This window comes from Neofelis nebulosa, chromosome 6 (genome assembly GCF_028018385.1).
Source record: "Neofelis nebulosa isolate mNeoNeb1 chromosome 6, mNeoNeb1.pri, whole genome shotgun sequence".
NCBI lineage: Eukaryota > Metazoa > Chordata > Mammalia > Carnivora > Felidae > Neofelis > Neofelis nebulosa.
In genome coordinates this window covers 4,154,392-4,164,256 of record NC_080787.1, presented here as the reverse complement: position 1 = coordinate 4,164,256, position 9,865 = coordinate 4,154,392, and the positions used below count along the sequence as shown (strand labels likewise).

The window sequence follows — 9,865 nt, the reverse complement described above, 5'->3', positions numbered from 1 at the left end:
ACACAATGGAATACTACGTGGCAATGAGAAACAATGAAATATGGCCTTTTGTAGCAACGTGGATGGAACTGGAGAGTGTGATGGTAAGTGAAATAAGCCATACAGAGAAAGACAGATACCATATGGTTTCACTCTTATGTGGATCCTGAGAAACGTAACAGAAACCCATGGGGGAGGGGAAGGAAAAAAAAAAAAAAGAGGTTAGAGTGGGAGAGAGCCAAAGCATAAGAGACTGTTAAAAACTGAGAACAAACTGAGGGTTGATGGGGGGGTGGGAGGGAGGGCAGGGTAGGTGATGGGTATTGAGGAGGGCACCTTTTGGGATGAGCACTGGGTGTTGTATGGAAACCAATTTGACAGTAAATTTCATATATTAAAAAATTTTAAAAAAAAGACAGTAAAGTAAAATAAAATAAAATAAAATAAAATCATTTGGAGAATGCAAAATAAACATAGTTTAGCTCATTTAAAAAAAAAGACAATGGTTATTAAATCTACTCATTTCTATACCATACTGTACCTCCGTCAGCACCCTGCAGAAAGTAAGGGCCTAATCAGCTAATGATGAATGGATCTGAAATCGCAGCTTTGAATGCAACACAGCTATTTCTCCCCTACTTTTTGGTGTGGAGGTAAAGCTTCAGCTTTTTGCGATGAGGTTATTCTCTCTTCTCAGGTTAAGCAAGAGACCAACATGTGCCAACTGCTTCAGTTATTCTGGGAATCCCAAGTCCTCCTCCCCAGTCTTATTAGTGCCCCCTTGACCTCCCTGTTCCTTAGAGTGTAGATGAGTGGATTAAGTGCTGGGGTTGCAACGGTGTAGAAAAGGGTGAGGAACTTGCCCTGTTCTTGAGCATAGCGGTTCTTGGGTTGGAGATAGACAGCTGTCACTGTGCCATAGAAGAGGGACACCACAAGAAGGTGAGAAGTGCAGGTGCTGAATGCCTTCCGCTGCCCTGCAGCTGACTTTATTCTCAGCACAGCCTTAGCAACAGCCCCGTATGAGGAAAGGATGATGACCAGGGGTAGCACCAGAAAAATGATACTAGCTATGGACATCTGGATTTCATTGTAGGTTGTGTCTGCACTGGAAGCCTGAATCAGGGCTGGGACTTCACACACAATGTCATCCACCCTGCGGTGGGAGCAGAAGGGTAACTGGAGGGTGGCAGGAGACTGGACCAGGGACTGAACCAGGCCAGCCCCCCATGCAAGGATGGCCAGCTGCAGACAAAATTTGGGGTGCATGATAGCAGTATATTGCAGCGGGTGACACACTGCCACATAGCGGTCCATAGCCATGACCACAAGAAGGACACATTCGGTGGCCCCAAGCCATAAGAAGACATAGAGTTGAAAAGCACAGCCAATGTAGCTGATGGTCTTCTCTGGACCCCAGAAATTAACTAACATCTGCGGAACACAGCTGCTGGTGAAAGAGAGGTCTAGCAGGGAAAGGTTGCAAAGAAAGAAATACATGGGAATGTGGAGTTTAGGGTCCTTTGAGGAAACAAGAATAATGACCATATTTCCTGCAAGAGTCAAACAATAAAAGATCAGAACAACCCAGAAGAGTATCTTCTCCAAATATGGCTTCTCAGAGAAGCCCAGGAGGATGAAATCACTGTGGCTGTCATTGCAAACTGTGATCATAGCTTCTGGAGCAGTCACCTTTTTGGGGGAATGGTTCAAAAGTAGTTGCTCAAAAGCCTGTGATGGTTCCAATACAGAAACAGGAAGACATGTTACTCCTTTCTACTCAAGGATGAGATTCTGCCTCCTATAGTGCAGGGAAAAATAAAAGATTCAGTGACTTATTCTAATCTTTGATACCCATTATTCATTATCTATTTCTATTCCTCTTACACATCTTCATATATGATTAGAAATCTGCATTATAAATATTGAGTAAAGTGCACATTACAAACCTACTAGTGAAAATCACTTTGCTAAATATTAAGAGAGCATTCTCTTTGCTCTCCAAAATTGCACATTTACAACATTCATCACACAGTTTTTAAAACTGTTAAACCATATCACCTTTCAGTCCTTTTCTCATTTCATTCTGTTTTTCTGTGTCTTTATATCTCAATTTATCTGAATATCCTCCTCCCTTGTTCCTCCGTCTCCTGTGTTTCACTCCCCTTTTTTCTTCCTTTCTCCTTCCCACCTTCTCTTGACTTCTGAGCTTGAATTCCTCCTCAGCCACTTTATGCTATGTAATCTTAAGACAATTGTTTAAAATTTTTATTCTTAGCTTGGTTCTTTCCTTATATTTTCTATTTGGAAAATAGAGGACAATCATAGAAACTACCTGTGTGTTTTGGAGGAATTAAATGTGAAAACACAAGGAAAATACTTTGAGAGGGAGAGTGTGTGTGCGTGTATTCCTGCCCCATAGTAACTGTATGATGTGTGTTAGCTACAATTATGATGATGACGATGATGACACTATTCAGATGTTTGTTCGAGATGAAAAACATCAAAATATATATGCAACATTTTGCAGAGAATGTAAGCGATATCATTAAGAAAAAAAGAAATATCCTATCTCTACATTATCTCCTTTCTAAAAGAAAAGTAATAGTACTCACTTATGCAACATTATAAATTAACTGTCTCTATATTACAGAGCACGCATATGCACATTTATTGTTCTTTCCTCAGCTTAAAACCCAATTACAACACAAGTTTGGAAAATCCACCATCTTTTATTCATTTATGCAGTGGATCAAAAGAGGTTTAGGAAATACTCATTTCACTCAATCACTGGCCTTTTTACTTAACATACTAGAGAAAAGGGCCCATGGCTCTCTTTGTCTTCCATAATTTCCGTGCTCCTTTTCCTGCTTCTCTGCTCCCAACGACCACACTATCTGTGTGGCATAACAGTGTGTCCTCACTCCAAGCCTGTTTATAGCCACCTTGTACATTTTCAGGGTTTCCATTTACAAGAACCTTTTGCCAGGGGAGTGCCCTAGCGTCACACACACACACACACACACACACACACACACACATACACACACACAAAAATAGGTTTTACAAATCTAAGCCCCGCAGGAATCCTTCGACTGAATGTTCATCCAAAAAATTTAGATTACTGGCTCCTTTCCTTCTTCCAAATCAATATGTGTAATAAAGTCTTACTTATGCCAACACTTAAATAAAAATATTCATTTTCTGACATATTTTCCATTTATCAAATACAGAGGAATTAAACTAAGTCATCAAAATTTTAATGATGGAATCCCAGATATGATTCTCACCTCTTTGTTTACAGTTTATTCCTTTTTTCCCATATTATTCCACAAAGAGTTGAGAAAATGTACCTATAATCAATGGATAGAGAGGAATTTTAAAAATTAGTGGTCCATAAATGAAATGGATATTAATGATCAGCAGCAGAGCAGCTATGGTTGTCTGGGTTCTTATTGTGTAACTGACAATTTGCCAAATGATTAGCTTATTTAACCCTCAAAAAAATTTTTTTCAGGTTATAAAACATGCTTGGTTCATCTTCTCATACTTTATCATACATTTCATCACTAAAAATAGTCCTAATAATGATAGGGCAAACTGGATAAAATGAAATGTCTGGAAATGCAGCTGAAAATGTTTAAAATCCTATAAATACATAATTTGGGGTCAAATGGACTGCTCAAGCCAGGATTCTAAGAGAAATCATGGCATGACCTGATATTTACAATCTATTGTATACTCATACCTTAGGGGTGAATTCTTGACCTTAGTTTAATACATCATACAATTATTTAGCTAAAGTTTTCACAGCAGTATTCTGGCCTTACTATTCCCTATCTGTTCCATTATAGTGGATCATGTCCAACTTCAACCACACACTGCAAGTGGACCCATCAGTCAGCAGTGCCCATGTTCAGGGTAGTTCTCAAACACAGTATCACTCATGTCTCGTATTTTTATTTCACAGCTATGCATTTTACAAAATCCATATATCTTCTTCCAGTCTTGGTCCTCTTTTCTGTGCCCCTTTTCCTTTTTTTCTTTTTTTCTGTACAATCTTTGCAAAGTAGATTTGAAATGTCAGTATTGTTGTTGTAAATCTGATACCTCATGTTGTAAATTTAATACTTCATGGAAGAATGCAGTTTGATGCTTCAAAGACTCTCAGAGTCTTGCAGATTTTCCCATCTTCAAAACCAAATAGCCTCCTATTCCATCCCATGACTTTCATCCACCTCCAGTAGCTGCTGGTTATGTTCTTTGTCTATTAAGATTGTTCCTCCTTCTCTGGTTTTCTGTTTTCAATAGGAATGCTTACATGTCTGTATCTATTTCTATCCTTATCTATAGATCTGTATCTCCATCCATCCATCTTATCTCTCTCAGTTCCTCTCTACCTTCTCATCATTGGAGATGTATGTTTTCTCCCTGGATCAACTATTCTTAAAAGTTCCTTGGGAGGGAGGAGATGGTCTTAGTTTAAGTAATACTTACTGTGCAAAAAAACAAGCATTCTCTTCATCCCTACTTCTGTTGGCATTGTCTTCTTCCTTCAGTTATCAATTTCCCCTGTGATTTTTTCCTTTAGCTCACCTCCTCTGCCTCTCAGAACAGTATCTGGAGTTTTTCTGAGAGCCAGTGTACCGTAATTCCTCTGATGGCCAATGTGGAATACAATATTGACAATATTTCCATCTCACCTTCTAAGATAGGTGTCTCTGGTGCCAGTGTAGCTCACCTCCTCAGCCAACCTCTGATTTCAGCAGAGCTGCAATGAACAGTTCTGTGTCAACTCAGATTCACCCTGCAGTGACCCACCTTGAATGTGCTGTATACATCTTCCTGTCTGCCTCAAGTCCTTATCTGACACTGGGGGAGTGCACCAGGCACAAAGACAAGTGCTGCCCAGAAACTCAGGAGATTTAATGACCCTAGGGGAAATCTTCAAATGAGGGAGGATGGTAGTTAGCGGGGAAATGTCCCAGCAACCCTTCCTTCTGGTGGAAGCATACCTCCTGGATGCTTTTCAGGAGGACCTGGGAGAACTGAGCTCCCACTGTGCACAACTTGGCTAGTACATACTTATGTTGGTTGGCTTTCCTATCTCTCACTCTGCTTCCATCACTCATTCTCCAGGAAATTAACTCTCAAATCAGGTACTTGAACCTAATTTCTTGTCTTGGGCTCTGCTTTCAGAGTACCTGAGCAGAGCTTCAACACAAGAATGCAGACTCTCAGAAGACACTTCAGGAGAGACATCACTCACAAGTCAACCTGCAACAAGGCACCATTAATATAGAATAAATGGAATTGTGGCAACTCTTAGCTTCCTCTAACATCAGCATCACTAATGGTCTTATCTGGCATGGCTTGGGAGGAGGTATGGGTAGGAGAAGCAACATTGGATATATGGTACATCTAGCCCTTGAAAAACATGGGAGTAATGATAATTAGATTACTGTCAACTTTGCTGGTTTTCATTGACTGTATTGGGAGCCATAAAGAAAAACAGTAGCATAGTCCCGTCAGCCAATTATCAACTTAGGGCTGTGGTTCTCCAACTGCTGGTTACTCAGAGTTCCCGACTCCCTAAGTCTGGGGTGAGGCCCAAGAATTGACATTTCTTTTTTTTTTTTAATTTTTTTTTCAACGTTTTTTATTTATTTTTGGGACAGAGAGAGACAGAGCATGAACGGGGGAGGGGCAGAGAGAGAGGGAGACACAGAATCGGAAACAGGCTCCAGGCTCCGAGCCATCAGCCCAGAGCCTGACGCGGGGCTCAAACTCACAGACCGCGAGATCGTGACCTGGCTGAAGTCGGACGCTTAACCAACTGCGCCACCCAGGCGCCCCAAGAATTGACATTTCTAATAGGGTCCCAGGTGATGATGATGCAGGTCCAGTGACACACTTTGATAAGCACTTACTTAAGGAATGTTTCAAAACCAAAATGGTTTTCATGGAAGCTTGGAAGGAGATTCTTATATACTACATAGGGAAGACTGTGGAAAATCAAATCTAGGAGTTTAATATTAGGGTCACAGGGCTGAAAAGGTGACAAAATGCTGTCTCAATATACATTTTAGGCCAAAGCCAGACCCTAATGGGGAAGTAGTCAAACAATGAGACCTGGCATATAGGGTATCTGTTTAGCTGCACCTTAAAAACATGAACTTCTAGATTTCTCTGAACCTTTGAAACTGGTGGAAGCTGTCTCCCTCTTGGTAGAGGAGAGAAAGTTCTGATGCCTGGAGATCATGTAAAGATGATATAATCCTTCTCAAAATCTCTCATTGCCCTACTCAGCACCTCTGGAGCCATGACTATGGACCCTGCTATGAGAGGAAATAGCTTATCCTACATTCTGTAGAACTTGGCTAACATGTCATCAGGAAATTTTTCACTTTTATTTAAGTTCAACTTACTTGACATACAGTGTACTATTGGTTTCAAGAGTAGAGCCCAGTGATTCATTTCTTACATATAACACCCAGGGCTCACCCCAGCAAGTGCCTTTCTTAATGTCCATCTTCCATTTAGCCCTCCCCCCAACCCACCTCCCCTCCAGCAACCCTCAGTTTTGCCTGTTTTTAAGACTCTCTGACATTTTTTTCTCCTTCTCTGTTTTTATATTATTTTTCCTTCCCTTCCCCTATGTTTAACTGTTTTGTTTCTTAAATTCCACATACAAGTGAAATCATATATTTGTCTTTATCTGCCTGACTTATGTCTCTTAGCATAATACACTCTAGTTCCATTCACATTGTTTCAAATGGTAAGATTTCATTCTTGTTGATCACTGAGTAATATTCCGTTGTATATATAAACCACATCTTCTTTATCCATTCATCAGTCAATGGACTTTGGGGTTCTTTCCATAATTTGGCTACTGTCAACAGTGATGCTATAAACATTGGGGTTCATGTACTCCTTCAAATCAGCATTTTTGTATCCTTTGCATAAATACCTAACATTGTAATTGCTGGGTCATACAGTTGTTCTATTTTTAACATTTTGAGGAACTTCCATACCATTTTTCCAGAGTTGCCACAGTTGCATTCCCATCAACAGTGCAACAGTGTTCTTTCTCTGCATCCTCACCAACATCTGTCATTTCCCCTAGAGTTCATTTTAGCCATTTTACATGTGTGGGTTGGTATCTCATTGTGGTTTTCATTTGCATTTCTCTGATGATGAGTGATATTGAGCATCATTTCATGTTTTTGTGAGCCATCTGATTGTCTTCTTTGGAAAAGTGTCTGTTCATGTCTTCTGCCTACTTCTACACTGGATTATTTGTTTTGTGGTTGTTGAGTGCTTAAGTTCTTTACAGGTTTTGGATACTAACCCTTTATCTGATATGTCACTTGCAAATATCTTCTCCCATTCCATCAGTTATCTTTCAGTTTTGTTGATTGTTTTCCTCATTGTGCATAAGTTTTTTATCTTGATGAGGTCCCAATATGTCCTGTTTGCTTTTGTTTTGCTTGCCTTCGACAATGTGTCTAGTAAGAAGTTGCTGTGGTAGAAGTCAAAGAGGTTGTTGCCTGTGTTCTAATGTAAGATTTGATGGTTTCCTGTCTCACATTTGGATCCTTCATTCATTCTAAATTTATTTTTCTGTATGGTGTAAAATAGTTGGCCAGTTTCATTCATCAGCATGTCGCTGTACAGTTTTCCCACCATCATTTGCTGAAGAGATCACAATCAACACCACAGAAATACAATTATAAGAGAGTACTATGAAAAATTATATGTCAAGAAACTAGGCAATCTTAGGTGTCAAGATGACAGAACAGCATGGAAGTTTTTGGTGTCTCTCATCCCTGAAATGCAGCCAGATCAACACTAAACCATCCTGCACACCTAGAAAACTTATTTGACGATTAACACAACAATCTGCACAACCTGAACCAAAGAATTGGGCAGGTACATGACACAGAGAGGTGAACTGGAGGAGAGAGAAGCTGTGGAGGTCAGGGAGTTGCTTGTGGAGCAGTGGACAGAGACAGGGGGACAGTATGGGAAAAGCAACTCTCCAAAAGCAGCTGGACAGAAAGTGGAAAAGTGGAAAGAACCACAGGGACTGAACAAAAAAGGGAGAAGGAAGAGGGTTTAAATTCCATCAAGACTATAAACAGTGGAGCGCAGAGTCAAAAACTCCACAGCTCAATACATTGTACTCTGATGGGAAGGGCAAATCCCCAGAAGCAGAGAGCAAGGTCCTTGGGGTCCTTGGACCACATGGGTAGAGGTAGTTACTCTGCTGGAAGGACATTTGGTAGAGGCTATGCAGTCAACCCACAGGCAAAGGTCCCAGTGGACCCTGGAGAACAACCACATTCACTGGTGGTGGAACAAGGACATTAAAGGTGAAGCCAGGTACCAGATGTGTGTTGTGATTTTCCATAATCCCTGAAATGCTGCTGCTACAAGGTCACACAAACTTTTTCTGGGATAGACTGGCACCCAGCTACAGGCTCTGGGCATTGGCAACAGCACGGTCTGGTGAACATTCCTGGGGGTGGGCTGGCATCTGGCCATTGCTCAGTGAGACACTCCCCCAGAAGGTCTGAGCGGGTCAAAGTTGCAGTGCTACAGAGGTGAGTCCCTCAAAAGTCTCTCAGACTGGGTTGGGAAACACAGTCCCATGTGAGATAAAACTCATGAGGGAGGTGCTGCCTGGCTGCCTGACAGCTTGGTCACAGCCAGTATAGAAGGGGGGAGTGGATGGAAGCCAGAGACAAAGGAGGGATGCTTGATTGCTGGTCAGAGAGAGCACAGAGTTCTGATACTAGAGACTGGATAGCTGGGTGATGCCATTTTCACTCCTCCAGCACATGCACATACATGCTTACAAGCAACACAGTAATCCACCCCAGTAAGCTAACCAGTGCCATCTGTGGAGAACACAGCCATTACACTAAACCTTGCCCAACAGGGCCAACAGCATTCTGTACAAACATAAGTCTCTCCACCTGTTTAGTTTACAGATTAAGTGCTTCATCGCTTGAATTCTATGGGAAACCAGATGTAATTTCAATCGTACCTCACTCTGTTCACTGGTCCCTTAATTCAAATATTTTTTTTCTTTTTTTTCTCCTCTTATTCTTGAAAACACCAAGAGAAAAATATTTTTTTCTTTTCAATTTTTATTAAAAAGATTTTTAATTTTTTTCTACTATAGTTTTTGCTTTCTTATAAATGTTTTAACTTCTATTTTACTTCCATCATTTCATTTTATTCTATTTTACTGTATTCATTTTTTCAAACCTTTCTCTTTTTTCTGTTTTTCCTCTTTTTCTTTTTCTTTTGTTCCTTTTCTTATCTTTCCCTTTTTTTTCTCTACTCCATCAATCTTCTTCAACAACCACACCAAAACATACCTAGGATCTAGCATCTTTTACTTGATTTCTTTGTGTTGTTTTAAATTTTTTTAATTTTAGTTTTTTAAATTTTATTAATGCCTTTTTTCCTCCAAAATGATGTAATAAAGCAATTAAACCCAAAGAAAGAACAGAAAGAAATGACAACCAGGGACTTAATCAACACATACACAAGGAAGATATCTGAACCAGAATTGAGAATTATGATTAGAATGCTAGCTGGGGTTGAAAATAGATTAGTATCCCTTTCTGTGGAGATAAAAGAATAAAATGGTAATCAGGATGAAATAAAAAATGCTATAACTGAGCTTCATTCTCACATGTATGCCACAGCAGCCAAGGATGGATGAGGCACAGCAGTGAATCAGCAATATAGAGGACAAACTTATGGAGAATAATGTAGCAGAAAAAAGGAGGGAACCTAAGGCAAAAAAACATAAAATAAAAAGTAGAGAACTCAAGACTCATTAAAAAGGAATAACATCAGAATTATAGGG

General features: G+C 40.1%; 1 protein-coding gene across 1 annotated transcript; it reads right to left on the bottom strand.

Annotated features, from left to right (window-relative positions):
• Positions 1 to 708: 708 nt before the first annotated feature.
• LOC131515013 (olfactory receptor 2H2-like) lies at positions 709 to 1,653 on the bottom strand. The gene has a single exon (XM_058735579.1). It carries the CDS (start codon positions 1,651 to 1,653, stop codon positions 709 to 711), a length of 945 nt encoding a protein of 314 aa, XP_058591562.1.
• Positions 1,654 to 9,865: the final 8,212 nt, after the last annotated feature.

Excerpts from the sequence above, each read along its gene's own strand:
- LOC131515013 (XM_058735579.1), bottom strand. The coding sequence starts at position 1,653 with ATGATCACAGTTTGCAATGACAGCCACAGTGATTTCATCCTCCTGGGC.